General features: G+C 46.1%; 1 protein-coding gene across 1 annotated transcript in view; it reads left to right on the plus strand.

Moving 5' to 3' along the window:
- The window catches only part of ADAMTS2 (ADAM metallopeptidase with thrombospondin type 1 motif 2), a 142839-nt gene that overhangs the window by 40881 nt on the left and 81334 nt on the right, over positions 1-20624 (plus strand). The window contains exon 3 of the mRNA XM_026047546.1: positions 8358-8517. Within this exon, the coding sequence (XP_025903331.1) occupies positions 8358-8517 (160 nt within the window). The remainder of the gene's footprint in view (positions 1-8357; positions 8518-20624) is intronic.

Below are 20624 nucleotides of genomic sequence, written 5' to 3' on the forward strand. Positions count from 1 at the left end.
ATTGGGACTTTCTGTGATTTGTCAACATTAAATTTTAATTATTTTATATGTTAAATTGCAACCCAGATGAGTTTAATATATTAAACTTGATTTTAGTATGGTAAATCCTTTTYTGCAAACACTGTCTGGAATAAGAGCTTGTGGTCTGGCTCCTTTTTCCCTGTTTACCATTGCAGAGACCTAGGCTCTGTCTCCTACCCACTGGCAGATCCGATCCAGCTCCTGATGAATTCAGGAAGACGACTGTTTTTGGGCAGCTGCCGTGATGCTCTGGTGAAAGTCTTTGGCCTGTCTTACATAGAAGGTCACGCTGAACTGCTTTAATATTTATGAACCCATTTATGAAGCCTGGCCTTGAGATTTATGAATGTGACACCCGTTGACTTCTGTGGGTGGTGATTTGTGCCTTAAGCAAATAATATTTGAAGAGAAACTTRTGTAGCAACCATCCCATTTTATGAGAACGGGAGTAGAAGAGCTTTCCAGTCGCACTGGTTTTGTTGTTTTGCAGAAAGTCAGTTTATTTTTACGGCTGAGCCTGGGACTCAGCTACACATTTTGCCAAAGTGACCTCAGAAATGCTTTGTTCTGCGTGGCTCCTTGTGTTAAAGCTGGGTAAAGCTAATCCTTGTGGATGTTGCTTTTAGCAAATTCATGGGCTTGATATTTATGCTTTTCCTCCCTAAAAGATGAAAACGGAGGCTCTGGTTGCAGGGAGCTGATTACTGTGCCCTGCAGCAGCAGCCATCAGGTCTGCAGTCCCCACAGTCTGCAAGTCCTGCTGCATTTATAATTTTCATTATAGCAGCAAATTAATAACTTGTCTCTTTCCCATTTGGACTTGCACACACTAAGAGATCAGAAACCTAGAGACTTTCCAAAATGCTTCTGCTCACCCCAGGCTCTGCCTGCTGCGGAGGCAGCCTGCCTTTCTGGGTCTGAAACAGGTTCTTGTTTGGCACAAAACCAGGTTTTTATCTGTTACCCAAACCTTTAGAAAATGTAACTGGACACTGAGCAGCACTCGTGCAATTTTGGAGATTTTCTTCTACAGTCAGGAGTGTGAAAGCAACTTGGTGTTTTCAAGGGGCCAAAGCAAGGCCCCGTGGCGAGAACACTTGGGTTCTGCTTCCAAATCTGCTGCTGTCACTTTGTGAAATCTTTTTAATTGTGTCTGTTTTCCTGATGGTTCAATGTGAATGAGACATCGTCTGTCTCACTATTGTGTCTCTTCAAAAACCACAAAAAACCACCAGAAACTTATGAGTTTCTGAAATGCGTTACACTGTGTAAATGCAAGATCTGGACCTGTATTTTCATCTGCTATAAGCCAAGGGGTTCAGTTAGCCTGGAGTTAGCTAAGTTGCCTCCCTACTATCAGTGCTTGTATCTGCCACCATGCTGGACCAAGCTTGGACCAGCTTTAGCCTTTCTCCTGTGTGCAGGAGGAGAGCAGGAATGTAGACTGCAGTGAAAGCCCTCCCGATACAAATAGCTCATGCAGGCTGTTTTTCATCAGTAGATCTCAAAGTACATTAAAAATGGGCCTTATCTTCCTTCTGCCCATGATGAACAGGGGAACGAAGGAGCCTGCAGCTTGCATGAGGTTACCCAGCAGGTTCTGCCTGCCTGTGTGTTGGTCTGTCTGTCTGTCTGTCTATCTATCTATCTATCTATATATCTGATAGCTATTGGCCTATATAATTATTTTGCCCCTTAATTATTTAAGAAAATTTGTAAATGAAGCAACTTAAATGCAAAATGATCTGGAAAAAGAAAACAAAAGGGAAAATATTCCTTTCAGGCTGATGGAGGGAGAGAAAAAAAGAAAGGTCGAGATAAAAACTTTCTCCTTCTCCTTTACCCATCCAGTGTGAAACTGAAAAACTTGGTGTAACTTCAGAGCAGTGGCAGCACAGAGCACAGGAAGTGGCAGCACCTTCCAAATACCTGGTGCCTTCCTTTAGTATCTCCATTCACTTTAAAGAAACATGGATTTGCAGTACCAAGCTAATCTTACTCTGCTGTRCTTTGACAGGTCAAGCCATGCTCTCAAAGGAACAAATGCAAATACGATATAAGAAGCTTTTTTTTGCTTTGTTATCTGTATGGATGAAGCTAAATGGAAATACAATGGCAAGCTAGACTTTCCCTGAATTGATGTGTTTTCTGGTTGAAAATAAATACATTGTGGGATTGAAAATGTTGACAAATGGGTAGGGATGAGTTTAGAAGATCTGTGTCATGTCCCTAGTTACGCCACAGACTGCCGGGGTGATCGTGGTCCTATGATTGATCCTTTTAGGCACCATTCTAATGTAACTGAGCTAATAATAGTTCCATCCTTTGCTTTAGTGATGGGAGGACCCATCTGTTGCTCTTTGGGAAAAGGCACATTCCTGTGGCTRTAAGACTTAGAGAAGAATCATAAATAAAGATAAGATCTGGAAGTTGTTTTAAAATTCTCTGCAGAAAGTGCCATTTTGGTGTCAGTTTGGGTCGAAGATATAGCAATCATGTATATTTAGATTGCAGGCACATTTATACAAAAATAGAGAAAGACCTTGTCCAATCTGCTGCYGTGCAAATACGAGTATTTTCCCTTTGAAATTCACAATGGACTGATCTTGGTTGGAGGATCCCACGTTGCAAGTTCCTCCCTGGAGGCTTCATGGACATCGCAGGGGCTGCAGGCTCCTCACTCGGGCACTGAGGCTGAATAGCAGCGAGCCCGAATGCCCCCTTGCTCCCAGGAGGTAAGATGAGGTCTTTTCTATCCATTATTATTTTTCAAATCTGTAAAATTACCTGAAATTCAGGATTGTTTTGAGCATTTGTTCTAAGAACTAGAGGTCTTTCTGTTTACAGAAATCCTCTAAGAGTTTCTGAAACCCTGTTTGTTTCTGTAAGCTACCAAAATAATTAACTAAGCAGACACTTGGAATAATTTTTTTATATTAATATCAGGTTTGTTCAGGTTTAATTTTAGCTTCCTTTTGTGTCTTCTGCTTGGAGATTGGAAAGTAAATCTGCCTTTACAYGGCGGTAAGAAACTTTGTAAAGCTGTACTAATGAGGAGGCAAATGAACATTAATTAAACTTGCAGTTAGAGGCTGGGAGTGCCGCGGCGCTGCAGCCGCTATCCGGGTGGCTTCATTACAGCCTTGAACGGGAGCTGTGACGGGAATGGGAATGAGGAGACAATTAAGTYGCTCGCGAGTGCAGAGCCAGCAAGACGTTTAATTAGCCGTAGGAGTGAATGCTGTCAAACCTGGAGCTTTCTGCAGGTTCTGAGCATGTGAAGCACTTTCTGTGCAGTGACACTTTTAAAACTGTCCTCAGGAACGTCAGAGGGGTTGGGGGCGCGGAGGACACTGGGGAAGAAGAGCTGGTTTTCAGCTGGGCTCTCCAGGCGGTGCCAAACTGCTGCCTCTGTCCCCAGGGTGGCCAGGACGTCACCTTGGTGGATGCCCCTCCTGCCTTGGCTTTGGGCCTTCTGCCCAAGGTGGGGATGGTGACGTGATGACAGAGGGGCCTTGTCTCCTAAAGGCAGAGTGATAGTGAGGACATCTCCACAAGGAGCTCAGTGCTTGTCCTGTCTCCTTATAGACCTCTCGTTGTAGCATCCAAGGAATTCCCCACAATTATAAATGGCAGTTTATAATTGTGTTGTCTCTGCTAAATTGCAGCATAGTCACTGCTCCAGCCTTGATCCGTTTTCTCTTGTCTACGCTCCCTTAGACAAAGACACGTCATGTTCAGAGTTTTGAAATTGTAATTTTTCTACAAAGCTGCAATGAAATTAGCCCCAAATCCATTGACTCTGGAAAATCCAAGATGAATTTCCAAGACTACAGACATGCTGCTGTTTTTGTAACATAAAAATAGAAGGAGAAGGATGTGATTTGTTGTACCCTGCTCACTACATTTTGTCATGCAGGTAGATGTGGGGTGTCTATTTACTTCGAGGTCTTCCTGCTGCGAAGGTGGCCTGGCTGTGGGGCAAGGGAGGGTGCCCTGGGGATGGATGGGGAGCAGAGAAGAGTATGGGGAGGAATAGTCTGTGTGGTCAGTGCTGATCTTGTGCTCCCTGGAAGCCAGGCAGGTCTCCAGGGAYGCACAGCAGCCCTATAAATCTCCCAACCCCAAAACCAAAATTAGCAGAGCTCGAAACCTAAGCTCTGTGTGTATGCATGGACTCGCTGTGGCTTATCAATGTAGTTCTCTTCTTAATTAGGCAGGACAGTCGCTCTCCGTCATCCTTGTGAAATTCTTCCTCTGAGACTTTCACTCCTAACTAACTGACTTGCTAACCTTAGCAGAGAGTTTGATTCTCTGAACTGCAGTTTCCTTTTGATTAAGTGTCATCTCCTGCTCTCCTCTTTAATGCATATTAATGAGTGCTAAGCAGTGCTTGACTTGAGTAATTTGCAGTTGGGATCTCGAAACCTTTGGAAGGAAGGCCTGGGGGTGTCCTGCCTGGGGAAATGGGGAGATTATAGACTCTTTGCTACAGTTTGCGAGTTCCAAAGGCAAACACATTTTCAATTAATTCGTSTTTTCATTCGTCTCGCGACACGGTTGCTGCCGATGTCATTATTTAGTGATATTCCTATATTCCTTYTAGTTTCAGCTGAAAACTCCCAGGAGGGCAAGGAAGAGCTAATAGGYAGCTCAGCATTTTTTCTGGAATTCAATGCTTTCCGTGACTAAGTAGTCYCGGGTCGCCCAGCACACAGGCAGTGGCAGAGGGTGCTGGCCATGGCTTGACCCTAACTCCTGTGGATGCAGCAGTCCCGGCGTGGGCTCCATGCTCCAGGGCACAGAACCGCTGCTGCTAGAAGCTTTGAGCTTGCTAATCAAAGGGCTTAGTTCTGCTCTTCTGTCCCCTGGAGATCCACAGATCCCTCTATCCAAAGGATGTCCCAGGAAAGTCTTTCGAGTCTAACCTTTGTGGAAAAGAAAGCACAACTTGGCTCAAACAACATGGCATTTCTGTTTTGCATGTCTAGAGGTATTCTCCTGGAGACTGCAGCAAACTTAATGTTGTCTGTTGTCTTGTAGACTTGGAGGTTGTCTATCAGTCATGGTCTTGGCATGACGGCCTGCTCGTTGAGCTGGTTGCTGAAACCTCCTGCTAATGGTGAGGCTTTTTGGGGTGCTTGGAGCATTATCAGGAGAAAAAAACCCAACACTTGGCATTTGAGACTGAGCTTTTCAAGCCCAAAGTGCTTGGCAGAAAAATAAATCCGCCCTCACAAGTCTCCCAGAAGGCTGTAGTTATGCCTAGTCACAGGTGGAGAGATGGAAGCCACAGGTGGAGAGATGGAAGCAGAGAGGTTAAACGTCTTGCTCTAAGCAGTGAGGAAGTGTGTGGTGGAGACAGCCAGGAGCCCCACGTATTTTTTAATGAATCTTTTATAGCTAGGAGTATATTATTAGGCAGATGGCTTGAACTGTGAATTTCTGTAGAAACTCTGCTTTGCAGTCTAAATGAATTTTCTTCTCGAAGTCTTAAACTGAAATAAAACGAGAAAATATGGTTTGGTTCAGGACTTGAGAATATGTTCACTAATTAAAAAACTATGCAGGATATAGAATATATAAAAATATATCATTCTTTTACAGTTCAAGGGCACACTCATTCTTTCCTAATATTTCTGACAAAAAATAATTAATGTGCTGCTGGGGACTAATGGAAAAGAGAAATTCCAGCATAAGGTGACACAGTTATGTCTCCTTCTGTCACAGTCCAGATTAAAATGAAAAAGGAAATATTCAGCCATGTTTGAAGGTTAGTTTTCTTCCTTTCTGGAAGACTCGCTCATGGGGTTGTATGGAGTTGTGCACGTGATGGGTGGCCTGTTATTTGGCAGCATCTGGGGGGTCTATGTTTTATCATAGATAGTGGGAAGGGGCTTCATCGTGGTTGTGGTGTTGCCATTAGCAGGTGTCTGCGGAGGAGAGTTAACATAATTTATGATAAAATGCACTGCCTGGATCGCCCCTATACAAAAAGGGCCAGCCCGGGGCACAGTGRTCTGCAAGAAATGTCAGGATTTGACTGCTGGTCTTGTGCCCCGTGGCAGAGGCATTCGGGGGGCTCCTCTGCTCGGCCGCCAGCCCGTCCGGCGGGTCTTTGTTTCTCAGGCGACGTCTCCTGTCTGAACACATTTCGTTTCCAAAAGACCACCAAGCCCTGCAAGCCAGCACTCACTTACAAAGATCGTCCCTCTGTCTGAATGGGTTCGGCTAATGCTTGTGAACCTTGTCCATCTGTTAATTTTCTTAGAAGRTTTCAATTCCTTAAGCTGCAGCTCGCTGCATACGGAAGCTCAGCCGCCTTTCCCGCCGTGGAATGGGATGCCCGCTAGGAGTGCGGGAGCAGTGAAGGACCACTGCTCGTCACTCAGTAACCAGCAGGTTTAAGCAATCCAGGAATACATTGAGCCTGGGTGCAGTCACGTAACTTACCCTGCAGAAAGGAAATCACGTCTGCTTCATATGTCAGTCAGCTTCTCTCTGTATTCAGCCTTCAGTATTGCTGAGGTTGGGCGTGCAGTGCTTGCAACTTCTCCATCTTTGGGTGTGCATTTCTGTCTTCCTTGGTACACYATCTAATATCCAGACAAGACGTGAGTGTGGCTATACAACCAAAATGTTTATTAAAAGGAGAATGACATTAATTCCAGAATTTTTATGTATTCATTTTACAGTAGAAATCAGTTGTTTTCTCTCTGTTTCAGCACTTATTTTCTTGGTTGTCTGAGTTTCCTAGAGCTGCTGAGCCTGTCTCGCCTTTGTGTCTGATGTAGAATCTAAATTAGATACGAAGAATCAGGACAAGATTTCAAATACAGTTTCCTCTCTCTACAGGCACTTTAAACTGCTTGGATATAATTTTGCTTCTTTAATCCTTCCTCTTCAATCTGTTTTTGTATACATTATATATATGAAATTTGGATGGGAAATCTTGTCTAATGTAAGTTAAGACATGACAAATGAACCCGACATTTTTCCAAGGAAGGAACCAGAGTACATACTGTATTTATAGCAGTAGAAATGCAGTTTTCTGCCTGTAGAAGAAAAATATGCCTCGTATGAGAACTTGAGTACTGAGATATCACAAGACAGTGTAGATAATATTTGTTTCAGGGGGGACACAGGGTTCCAAGTAGCTAAGTCACTTGGAAGCTCAAGGCATGGCTTCAGCACGGAGCAGATTTGGATCCTTAGAAGCTCATACCAAGCAGAAGCACATGGCACCCTATGGAGCATGGTCTCCCTGGCCCCATCATGAAGGCCAGGAGCTCTGGTGTCATCATACTACGGAAGAAAGTGATGAAGGAGCTTCTAAGAGTTACATTTCGGGCTTCTCTCCTTTGTACTTTTAACAGTTTCTTCCATGTTAATGTTAAGACTTTCTGTTCACAAGATATGAGTTCATCAGCTTAAGTTCTTAAACACAGATGTGCACACACACTCCAAAAACCTGAGGCAAGCCAACTGTTTCTGCAAGCCAACTGCTGGCTACTGCAAACTTCCTTCTCCAAGTAGACAAGAGACAAGCACAGCAGATCCAAGCACCCAGTTTGTTTCAGCTGCATGRAAAGGGTGAAAAGACTTGCTCAGATTTTCTTGCTCGATGACGATTTTCCTGTTATGGTAAGTGAGAAGCGTTGGGATGACATTCAGTTGGGATGYTCAGTAGAAGTGCGAATTTCACAGGTTTCTTATACCAGGATGTTTGTTCCAGTCTCACTTCTTAAATTTCTGCCCCTGGAGAATGCATTGCTGACACCCTTTTTTCAACCAGTTTTACCATGTTGAAAGAATATTTTGTTAGGACAGCCCTCTGTGCCAAGGGCAGGATGATGGCAAAGTCTCTTGCCTGTGTGTGAGACGGTGCTTTTCCATCTCACCTCAAAACAGAAGGGCTGACTCTGTGTTCTTGGTGTGCACAACTGCATACCAGGAKCAGCTTGTGGTGCTGCACTGATCCTTTCTGCAGCAGAGTGAGTCTGTGGCTGACAAGTAGCTATGGTTGCATGAACTGTGTCATTGTAGTTGGGATCTAATTGAGATAGCGTTTCCTAGACAGCATTAGACCTCTCCCTGCTCACGTGGCTCTCGGAGCTTCCCTCTGGTTCAGGGCTGGTGCTTTGTCTGTCCTTGTCAAGTTSGGGAAATGATGCTTCGTTTTGCTGTAATCAAGAATTCACCTGGTTTCCTGCCTGCATCCTAATTGCTCTCCAGAGAGCACTAAAGTGTGCTTAAGCATATTGTAACTGTTTACTCACAGTGTCTGCTGGATGTGCCCTAACTCCAAATGTTCCCTCTCTGCCCTATCGCTCCAGGCTGGCATGATTCGCACGGACAAGGACGAATTCTTCATCGAACCTCTGGAGAAGGGGACCCAGGAGGAGGAGGAGGGAGGAGGCAGGACACATGTGGTCTATCGCAGAGCAGCTGCCAAGAAGCAGTTTCCTATGGAGAGTGCAGATATCCAGTATAAAGGTAAGGTGGGGATGTTAATGCCAGCTGATGTATGAGGTGTAGCCAAAGGCATGGAGCCAGGGTGATTTGCTCTCCCTGGCCTCTTTGTCCTTGAGAATGGAAATTGGTTCTTCTCCCCTCTGTGCATGGAAAGGTAGGAGAGGAGTTGAGCATTTTAGCTGGGATAAATAACCATTGCCAAAACACTCTTCAGGATGCCAAAACTGTCCCTGCCTTAAATGTACATATAAGAACTGACGTTCTTATGAACGTTCTTATGAGGGTCAGCATAAGCTGGTGTCTCCAAACTGGACCTCATGTCCAAGCAGGGAAGAGGAGCATAGATGGAGGAGCAGCGCCTGAGTAGTTGTGACCACCAGGGACAGGTAGCTGAGCTGGAAGGCTGCGACCAGAGCGCAGAGGCTGATGTGGTGCATGAGTTTTTAGACATCCTTGTCTTCACTGGCATGGTTTTCATCGCACTGGAGAATAGTTGCTCAGATGTGGACAAAAACCTCCTCTTGACTCAGTTGTGGCTTTCCAAACATGGAATTTGACCTAATGTGCAGTAGTCAGTGATGGAAAACACGAGCTAAACGTAACAGCCTTTCTGTGTAATGTTCTCTATTTCTGTGCTCACCCCTCTGATGTGGGTTGTTTTTAGCTGAACTCATAAGTGGTGCAGACTGGGTTATGGATGTTCTGACAGCTTACGCTAGCATAGAGATTAACTGGCTCATTTGAAAGGAAACCAAAAATGGTTGCACTTTGATCCCCCATGCATGTACCAAACTGCAGAGACGTTTGCTACTAATAGTTGGAGGGCGAACAAACACCTGAGTGTTATCTCACAGCAGTAGGCTGTGTTATTAAGTATAATGCAGAGTGTTAGGCTATTCTCTGCAGAAATCTTTCCAGCGATTCTCATCCCTCTAATATGTCACCATAATTTTCAGCAGATAATGTTATGACACCTCTTATAAAAACCCTACTCTTTATCTTGCAGAAGTAGTCCCCAGAAACCAGTTGGAAGAACGCAGTCACAGGGATTAGGCAGCAAAATTATGGCCAATTTAATAACCTAAATTTCGCAATGCTTTAGTTGGAAAGGAGCGGAACAAGGAAGCAGACAATAACACCCGTCTGGTTGGGCGGTCAGTTAGGACCCATGAGTTATGTGAGCTGGGCTATTTTGGCTGGTTTTAGAGACGTCCTGGGGCAGCGCTGGAAGGAGAGAGGAGTCTGAGGGACACGGGATCAACCTCCTTGTTCCCGGAATGATATGATGGAAGGTGCTTCCTTAGGAGCTATCTGTAAAATTGTTGCACTGCTGGAAAGTATCAGCCGCTGTGTTTCCTTTGAAACAAAAGAGACTTAATTAGATTCACACCTTATGGCAGTATTTTTGTTTTCAGTTGGTAAACATTACTCGGGAGTAGGAGTGTGGCACACAGCAAAAACATCAATTTTAGGCCAACTCCAGTTATTACACATGGTACCTGCTGCAGGAAGCTGAGACGGCGACATCTCGGCCCCCTGCGAGAAGCAGAGCTGTGTGCGCCGTTGTGGCCGCCATGGAGCGGGGCCGGGCCTGCGCAGAGGCGGCCACGCGACATGGCCACCGCCCTCGAGACATGGCCGCCGCCCTCAGGACATCGCTGCCACCCTCGAGACATGGCCGCCGCCGTCAGGACATGGCCGCCACCCTCGAGGCCTTGCCACCCGCGCACTCCAGTGCCACCTGTTTAGACTAGGCACTGGGCAGCACCGTGGCGTTAAACCGTGATCTTAACAGCCGCACTTGCAAACGGGAAGCTTCTTGGTGCGGGCCGGACACAGCACCGGCCTCCTTTTGAAGGCAACGTGTCCATTTGAGGTAGCAGGAATTGCAATTTTTCATCTTCTAGGTGTCCCTGCTTGAGCAGGAAGGTTGGACTTGGATGATCTCTAGAGGTCCCTTCCAAACTTAACCATTCTGTGTGATTCTGTGTGTGATCATTGATTTTAAAATCAAGGAAAAGTGCAGAGTTCTGATCTTCCCATTCGTCTTCTTCTCATCTGTGAAACTGATTACAAATAAGTTTGTATTTTGGAAAAACAGCAGTATAGTGTAMGTTTTTTTTTCCATTCAATTCTCTTAACCTAACAAACAAAAAAAGAGCATTTACCCCAAAACAGGTTCTCTTGTGTTTTTGGTTAAACCTGATTTGCTCTAGGCAGCAGACTTGGAAAGGACAGGAATTCAAAAACTGTAATTTCATTTTCCAGTTTGTCGTTTTCCAGAATGCATCTAGTTTTTGTTAACAAACGTCAAAATATTTAGTGACTGGGCGTTGATAAGCACAGCGTGCTGCATGTTTCTATAACACTCTAAATTAATCAATGGGCTTACATAGGAAATATTTAGCAGGGCACTTTCAGTATGCCGTATCACAAAAAAAAAAAAAAGGGGGGGGGAGAGAACGGTTAACCAAGAACACTCTCCTCTTCCACCATCCCTTGAGACATTTGCATTGCTGCCAACTCCCATAAATTTACATGTGATGAATTGTAATATTCAGTTTACTTTTAAAGGTCCAGCCTCCAAGTCATATGAATATGTGATAACTTCTTCTCCCCCACGTGGCTCTTGTAACTGCTGAGGGAAAAAAAGTTCAAAAGTATTTGCATATTGAGCAGTTAAAAAGCCATGAATAAGAYGAAGCGTATAGTGTTCTATAATATTGGAAATCCCATGATGTGTTAATTTAATCCTGTGATTTGGGAGGGGATTTTGAGTCATGGTTGCTGAATGCTCGTGTTTGGATGGATGGACACGAATCCTGAGCACTCCTCTCCATTGCTGCCTCTCACAGCAAGCAGGATGAGCTCTTCCCTCGCCAGCGGGGCAGGAGGCAGGGAARAACTCTCTGAACTCAGAGCTGGGTGGGTCAGGAGGGATTATGTCAGACTTTGGGACTTATCCTTGACACAAGGAGCCGAGCTATAGTCACACAGCCCTTGTGGGTAGCAGGGAAGGCCCTTGTGTGTAGCAGGGAAGGCAGACAAGAGGGTAGAGAAGTGGCTGGACCCGACAGCAAAGGAGCTGGAACTGAAGGGAATAATACTGCAGAAGTCTGTGTGGACTCTCCCAAAATAAGGCTAATTGTTTTGGAAAGATGAGTGGTGGGAAAGGAGGGTGAGGTGATGGTGGGAAAAAGCCCTATTTTTTTTTTTCTGGGGACTGTGTTTTTACTACTTGCCTATAATTTATCTTCCTCTAGATAAAAATAAACAGCATGCTGAAAATATTTTAGTATTTCCTGTTGAATTCCTTTTTGCATAGATAAGATGTTGTTTGGCAACAGTAAAACTTTCTGTGGAGTAGAAGCACTATTAAATTGTCAAGCTCAAGGAGCAGGTCTTCTCTCGGACTTCTTCTTTTTACCCTAAAAAGGTTTTTGATAGATGATCTGAAAAATGAAATAGGAAAGCTTAATTTTTGCTTCTAAGGGCAATGTGAATATCAGGTTTGTAATCTCTGTAATCTCCCGTGTTCTCAACTAGATTATCATGGTCATCACCTCCCGCTGCTCCATGATGTACCAAGAATTCCCTCTCCTTGTGCTGCTGGGACAGTAGTGAGGCCTGAGGGGGTGGTCTGTGCAGCTGGGCAGAAATTGAAGCTGAAATAAAAAAAACCCAAGCAGTTGTTGGAAAGATGGAGGAAGGAAGATATATGCTAAAGCCATAGCAAGTCRGCTGCCAGAGCTTTGCAGGTTTTATAGATGGTATTTCAGAGGAGAACTCTTCCATCATAGCCCATCAAACTGCCAATGACATTGATTTACTAATGTATTTAAATTACTTTGTAGAAACCAAGGTGCATTTGCTCTGCATTTTGCTGGATTGCCTGAAATGACACCCAGATGGGCTGCAGCCTGGCCGGCTGCCAGCCTCATTTGCAGAACCCTTGCTGGTTACCTTTGCAGAGGATCTCTTCCCTCAGAAACCCAAAGTTTCTCCCAATTCAATCAATATTTCCTCTCAGTGTGTACTCCTGCTGATTAATTACTGTTCCCTTATTTTGCAGTTAGTAAGGCATCGATGACAATATTTTTTGTCTCCTTCCTACATCATCTGTGCATGATAAATACATCTGTCTTTGTCCTGGCTTGGTTTTCTCTGAATTTCATATTCAGAGAAATGGGGCTTTTCTGGGAAGAAAAGATAGAGAATTTGGGGGGTGATTCAACTTTGGAATAAGAAACAAGGTTATGCACTTGCAAAAAAACCCCAAATCTCTTGAGACCATTATTAGACCAGTGGATGTCACCCTTCCTTGCCATAGATGTCGCTGATGAAGCAGTTCTTGGCTGACATGGGAAAAAAATCACTATTGCAGGAATTTTAATATGGAACTTTAGGATAAATCTGAAGAACTCCATCACGGTGCAGTAAATCATCTGGAAAATCAGATGCATACTAATGCATACTATTCCTGCATGTGGTTGGTGTGAAATATAAGGAATAGCCTCCTTCCTCCAGGGTCGATAGCTTTTTCTATCATAGATCAAAGCTTGGTGGATGTGTGACCTACCCATCCTGCTGGCTGGGCCGGCTGGTTAAACACTAGTGTATCCCAGGCTGGTGCAAACTGAGCTTGCAGGACAGTCATTTTTCCTTTTCCTAGAAGGAAAAAAAAGGTAATATAATATAGTATAATATAATAATAATATCATAGGCTATTTCTGACTACTAGTTGAGTATTTTTCAGGGAAGAGTGATTTTGCTGTGTGTGGTGTAATGGCAGGTGCATGGTGATGGGTGTGAATATCAGGACCACACTGCAGCTGTGGGGGCTACTTTTTCATTATTGTTCAAGCTTTTGAACAGTTTGGAAAAGTGTACTGAGTTTTCAAAGTCGTTTTGCTTTTAATTAAAACACTTTTCATTTTCCTAGCTGCTAAGAATCACTTGCAGAACAGCGAGCAGGTGTTGAAAACATCCTCAGAATTGCTTTATCCTGACAACTGCTGCTGCTGCAGTCGCTGCAGTGATGTTTGGTCCTAAGCAGTACGAAAGTGCTCGTGAGCACAAGGGAAAYGGCTGGGGAAGCGGCGCTGAGATGCCCCGTGCTGGGCTGCACGGATGCTCCTGTGGGCTGGGCCAGCTCTGCTGCTGTTTGGAGACCTCATCTCGGTCCTGGAGACCCTTCAAAAAGCTGCAAGTGCTGCTAACCATGGGCTGTAGGATCCGCTCCTGGGAATTTTATGGCTTTATGTTAAGAGCCCCGTTTCTGAATTTGTCCCCACCATTCCTAAGTAAGAGATTCAGATAGACTTTAGGGAAATTTTTAAGTGCATGCTTACCTTAAAGCAGGTACTGAACTGACTTCAGTAGGATTCAGATACATTTTTAAACATTTTTTTCCCTAATTTGGTGCATATTCCTTGTTATGACACATAAGGCAGGTTATTGAGGAGTTACCACTTCCATTCAGATATGCTTGAATTAAAGGTGATCTACTTAATTATCTGTGCTTATTTAAACATCAGTGATCTGCTTTTATCATTAACTAATTAAAAAATGAAATTCAGTTCGTTCTCAATTAGTGAGTTTAGCTTCTTTGTGCTATATTAAAATGGAACAATAAGGCTCTTTTAAGTGATTGTTGTAAACAGCTTACAGCTGGAGTTGTACATTACCAAATGCACGGGATGTTGCTAAATATAGCAAAGTGATAATAAAGCTGATATTGCTCCATGAAGCAACAATTTCCAATTCTCACCACACTCTACAAAATGTTTATGAGAACAACTGATGAAAACATGGCAAAGCTCTCGGTTTCCTTTACACCATTCCCTTCTAATTAATTTTGTATTAGGGGTGTGTGACAGTTAGGCTTGATTAATCACTTGTTTGTTTATATCAAAGCTTGTTCATTTATATGTGCATTTACAGAGACAAGACGTTTTGCAATAGAGATTTTGTGAATATTCGTTTTTCTTCCTCCTTGTAACATCCGTTGATCTCAYAGCACTTAGGGAATTTAGCCTCACCATCTCCTTGGAGGAAGGACCCAAATGTTTGCCCCTGGACAGGAATGCAGTAATCCCTGCCTCTCCCGAGAGCTGACGCTGCTTTGGCTGTAACAGTCCCCTGCAAGACCCAAGTTCCCCAGAGCAGCAGTGCCCAACCTGGGCCAACGCGAGCAGATGCAGCCGCCCACGGGCCCATGTGTAGGTTCTGCTTATGAAAACATCCATCTGCACCCACCTGGTGTCTATGACTTGACRTTTATGGGTGAGTTTTTCCGTGAGAGATGATCCTGTTGAGGGTTGCTCCTTTACAGGCTCTGCTCGCGTTGCCAGAGCTGCTGGAAAGACCCCGCCTGCCCCAACCCAGCAGGTTCCCRTGGCTCTGCTAGGCACGAAGGGTGAGGAGCTTGTTCACAGACAGACCTGGGTGACATCTGCAGATGTTCTACAAGCTGCCTCTGTGCTTAGGCCGGGCGTTCTGGGCCTGAGCTGAGGCTAARGGGAGCGCGCGCCGCTTGCTGCGTCGTGCCGCCGCATTCCAGCCCCGTGTTTAATAACAACGCGCAAAATAGCATCTGGCGTGCGTCACAAAATCAGCTCTTGTAGAATGTGCTGATAAACATTTGCTGCAGACTGAGAGAGGCATAAATCTTGTCTTCTGTCCATGATAATGATGATGAAGTGTTTTTATCAGGCTAAGAGCTCCAGGCRCAACCAAATGAAGGCAATGGGCAAGCCTGGAGTTGTGCGGGAGATGGATATCYCTCCACCAGCTCTGCTGCTGTCATTTCTTGCAGCAGAGGAGCCACATGTGAGGCCTTGTGAAGTGGTGCAGGGGTTAGTAAGGTTCTCCAGCTGGTCCTGCCTGTTGTCAGCTGGGTAAAGGCAGCTCCTCCGAGGCCGGTCACTGCAGAGCTGCTGCTGCCGCCTTTGTGTTTGCAGAGGGGAACAGGGGGGTCACTGCTGCTTTAATGACAGCGCAAGACCTGGCTGGGGCACGAGAAGTGGTGCCGTTGTCTTCCTGTATGGATCTCATTCCAGCCTGTCCCACACACACGTTTCGTGGCTCCTCGATGTCRGTGAAGGGCAGGCCCGGAGGCACCATGGCCTATGCGGCGGAGCAGCTTTCCGTGTTCTCCATGTTTCAAAATSCCTAAGCAACACCTGGGGCTGCCTGGGCTTTTCAGGTAAAAATAACTTTCATTTGAAAAGTAAGCAACCCCTGGACTAACCTTCACCTTGTCTGGTACAGAGCTGCCTTCACCAGTGCGTTGCTGGAGGGAAGAGGATCTCTGTCCAGGAGAAAGCAGTAACATTCCTGGTGCAGAGTTGCCTTGAATCTGCCCTTTGGCACAGAAGCAAACTTGTTTCTTTCTGATAATTTGTGCTTTTCTCCAAAGCAGAAACACCGTTGCAAAGCAGTGGAAGATGGACAAGGCAACGGCACAAATAGTATTACTGCAAACTGTAAATGCAGAGTATGATTTTGCTAAATGATCGTGACATACATTATAACAGTTCTTCATGATTTCCTGACATAATGCAGGATATTTATATTCCTTTAAAAAAAGCAAATATCACTCAAACCACTCACACWAGTGCAGTGAGAACGTGAGCTTGGAGCTGCGCTGCTTGTTAATGGGTTAAATACTTAGCGCTTTCTTTTTCAGCAGGCGCTTTGATTAAAAGCCTGGTTTGCATCTTTGCTCTCCCTTTTATCTGGGAGGTTTTGTGCAGTCACTCGCTGGCTCCAACTCTCGGGGTGTGCGCGGACCATCTGGCCCAGCTTTGCTGCCCAGCAATGCRCAGGATTTCAAGGGGAAAAATTATTAATCACAATCTGGACGGCGAGGGGGTTAGGGAGCGCTCGGTGTCGGCGCTGGCAGTGCCACAGGTAGTTCTTTGGAGGCGGCTGCTCAGCAGATCTTTGCCCTTCTGGCTGGTGGGTGCGAGGCCAGGCAGGAGCTGGCGTGATGCTCCYGGGAGACTCCCCATCCCGCTCCCGTGAGCGCTGGGAACACTGCAGGGAGCCCTGCTGGGCACAGCAGCTCCTGCCATCGCTTCCAAAGATCGTAACTTCCCAAAAATCAACATAATTATTTTAAAACACTTCAAAGCAGAGTCTTRTATGCAAAGACTGACCAACTTATGCAACATTCTCGGGCCTAAAAGGGACTGGAATAGAAAGGGTGCTTTCTGCTAACTGCCACCCAGGRGAATTTTTTAACTTGCAGTGCTGTCAGGCACTCAGTGTCTGTTTCTGTTTGCCTGTCAGGAGGATTTTTGCCYGTTGTACATGAGGAGACATATTAGCGTTGCAGACGGTGCTGCCTGACTGCTGAGGGTGAAAGAAACGGCAARATCTTTCCTGCCTCAAGCAGCTGCCTCTGCAATGGGCACCTCAGGGCTCTGCTCGCAGCGCACCTTGCCTGCTTAGCAGGAGAGCCAGAGCAAAGTTACTGCGTTGCTTTAGAGAGATTTATATTTTTAAAACTTTTAAAGCACTGTGAACTGTTAGCTCACTTCCTCGTGCTGTCTTTTCTCTTGTCTTGTTTGTATTTGGTTGGTTTGGTTGTATTAAGTGGCTTTCAGTCTTGATCCGAAGCTGGCAGGAAGGTCTGAAGCGCCGTGGGCTTTTGCCCCGGTCTTTGCGGGCAGCGCTGACACTGGAAACGCAGCGTGTCCCTTCCGCAGGTCACCGAGCCCGGGCCACGTCGTGTGCAAGCAGCTTTGTGCCGAGCAGCCACACGAGGAATTGCCCCCGACCCACGGTTTGAATTAGCGGCACTAATGAATTAACGTGTCTGAATTAGCAGGCGCTGAGGTGGCATCTCAGGAGCTGTGGTTCGGGCAGCTGAGGAGGCAGCTGCCCTGCTTGGCTACCTCAGCTTCTCTGTACCGTAATATTCCAGAATTCGTTCATTCACCCCAGCGCGCTTCTTCCTTTCCAGGGCTTCCTCCTTAGGCTTGACCCCCGTCGTATGGAGATCTTCGCAGCCTGCAGGACTCTGCTGCTCAGTTGCATGTGGGTGTCCAGCTCCAAACAGACTCTCGTTGCCTGAGCTGTGGATGGAGCCAAGGATGCCACATCATAGAGACTTGGGGTGGAGCTCCAATCTGTCCATCATGTGGTTTTAAAATTTCACAGGGATTTGGGAATATCAGTTTTTTTCCTAGGATCTGACCTTGAAATCATTTATTGTCTAAGGCCACAGATTAAATCTGTGCTTAAATCCCTGGTCACAGGATAGCTGGTGATTCCTTGTGACAGTAGAGCTTTTAGCCTCTTCCCACACCCTGTTAGAAAAGTGCTGACTAGACAGTAGACTGAATGGGATGCATTTTAACTCTATATCCTRTTTGTAAACTGGAGCTTTTATGCTTTTRTTTTTATTTAAGCAGAATCTCCAGSGACTTGTTAAACTATGAAATACCTAGGAAAAAAGCAGCCCAAAGGCTCTAGCTAGGAGTATTAAATGTCCAAGGCAAMCCTAAACACTGCTGGCTCTCCAGCCTAAAATCTAACAAGGGAGGAAGTCTCATTTTGAGTCACCGTAAGATGACATGACTTTAATTTCTAAATTTCCGGGTATTTTCTTGGATACTGGAGTTGCACGTGTGCAGCCAACTCCGTGTATTGACATTTCCGTGGTAACCCGTGGTACTGTTGCACATACTTGCCCGGAGGTCAGACCTTGCTGGTGCAGAATATTTCTGGAAGACTGGGGTAACCCCTAGGTCTGAAAAGAACTGTGCTGAAAATGAAGGAGATGATGGGCAGCGAGGTAYGGAGGTGCCAGCCCACGGGGAGGCTCTCTGCAAATTCTTGGCTGCGGATGYGTTTTTTAATCTCGGAGCAGCTGTGTAGGATGATCTGGAAAACGCCGCAGCAGCTGCTGCTGCTCCCCTTTTATCGGTGGCACCGAGGGGCTTGTGAGAGCCCCACGCAGCCGTGCCGCGCCTGTCGCTGCGCCGCGGTGCTGACGATGAAGGGTGAGAGGGRCAGGGCTGCTTCCTAGAGCCGCACACCTCTGTGGAAGCGTTTGCTGCTTGTCCTTGGGGACACTCGCATCCCCCAGAGCCTTAAACAGCCTAGTTTTGTGTGCTGAGGCCCTGGGGAGAAGCGCTGGCAAAGGGCACACTGATCCCTGCAGGAAAACGGGTGCATCCGACCTCTGAGGAGCTGCCGCAGAGAAGATTGATGCCACTGGGAGGATTTACAGCCCTGGCAGGTCCCGTGGCTCCAGGAGCTGGAAAGTGTAATCGTTTCTGAAGTGATGGTGTGGGCATTTCCAAGAACCTCTGGGATGACGGGCTGCTACTATTTTCTTTTTTTTGATAGTTAGCCCTTAGCTAGAGGGGCACATTTTTTCCTTAAGGTCATTTCTTTGCAATTTTTAAAGGAAAACCCGGCGTCTTTGCAATGTGAGATGGACTCGTGGTGCTCCCACCAAATAAATCACGACGGCTCTTTCAAAATCCCCGCAGGCATCGTGTGTTATGTGATAGCTGGTTCTCACAGGCCTTACATGAATGGCTTTTCTGGGAACTGCTTTTACAATAATAAATGATTGGTTGGCAAATGTATAGGGGTTCAAGCAAACCATGCACAAGATCCAGTTCACACCGATTTTAATGGAAAAGTTCCCAGTGGGCTTAACAGGGGAAAGACCCAGTGCAGGGCAATGGGAAAAAACTCTGTGGCTGAAGTTTATATGAATTTCCGCGCCCGGTCACGTCCACCTTCCTCCGGTGTTTCACCTTCCTTCAGAGCTGGCCTGTAGCTTTTTAACTCTCTAAGCAGGACTCTCTAAGTATCTCTGCATGTAAGAACTAAACCTCCCTTCCTTCCTGGCGCAATCTAATGAAATAAGATTATTTTTTAATATATTCTTTGTACAGCCTCGCTTTGAGATACGCACTTCACCGTGATTAATCTTATTATTGCCTTCATGCTTTGTTCTTAATCCAATTTGCAGGACTAATGTAGGACCTTCCTTTCCCATAGTACTTTCCAAAAACTGAGTGCTTTGTGTTCCTGTAATGGTTCATTCTTCTCACGCTGCTACTGCAGCCCTCTGAAGACCGCTCGGTTGATGTCCATAGATGATTGCATTAGTACCAGGCCATTCCTCTGTACATTTCTGTAGGCCACCAAAAGCACTTCAGCCTCTGTAACATAAATGTCCAGGATTTTTCTCCCCAGCTCTGTTGTTGCTGCTCTGTGCTTCACTTTCCCTTTCTCATCCGACTCAATCAGGTCTCCTAAAGATGTCTTGGTAACTCCTGTCTCTTCAAGAGACCCTCCTATCTATGAGGCTTCTCATCCATATTTTTAAAGCAACAATCATACCCCCTCAATATTTTATCCACTGCATAGCAAGGTGCCGTGTTGTGTAAGGCCCTTGCTGCTCTTGTTTTATCTTTTGCCAATTTTTAGTGAAATTTTTGCAAGAACTTCATATCATTATGTTGGCACTTAGGATTTTCGTTTGGAGGCAGATTATCATAGGCCGGCACACAAAACCAGAAGGCAGTCCATGCAGCCCAAATTCTAAAATAGACCTTAAACCCAAGCACAACCCCTCTCCTATAGCTGAGGAGGGCAGAAAGAGGCACAGCTTCGTGTGCCCTTGGACAAAACGTGTTCTGTCGTGTTGGTAACTCCAGCCGTTCCCACAGAGATCATTGTGATGTGCAAAGAGCTCGGGGTGGATTTCGTTCCCTCAGAGGAGCCGAGCTCCGCCTGGGAGAGGGGGCAGCCCTGAGTCCCTGCCAGGAGCCGCTCGGCCTTCGCGGGCCTGTYGAAGACGTCCTGCTCTGCGGCAGGGTCTCATCGCCCAGCGTCTGAAGGAGCCTTGGCCAAGAGGGACGGTCCCCGTTGGGCTGCAGCCCCGCGGGGCTGGGCACCCCACGGCCCGTGGGCCTGGCCAGGGACRGCTCCCGTGTCCCTGGGGACGGGCAGTTCTGGCATGTGCCCCGTCCCAGCGCCTCCCTGCCGGGGATTTGGGATGGGACAGCACCCAGGGAGCGGGGCGGAGAAGGCAGGAAGGCCTTTTAGCGCCGCTGGGGCTGCGTGTTTGCAATATGCTCTGCCTTCTGCTGGCA

Source organism: Nothoprocta perdicaria, unplaced genomic scaffold (assembly GCF_003342845.1).
Source record: "Nothoprocta perdicaria isolate Ctin4 unplaced genomic scaffold, notPer1 scaffold_5, whole genome shotgun sequence".
NCBI classification, from domain to species: domain Eukaryota; kingdom Metazoa; phylum Chordata; class Aves; order Tinamiformes; family Tinamidae; genus Nothoprocta; species Nothoprocta perdicaria.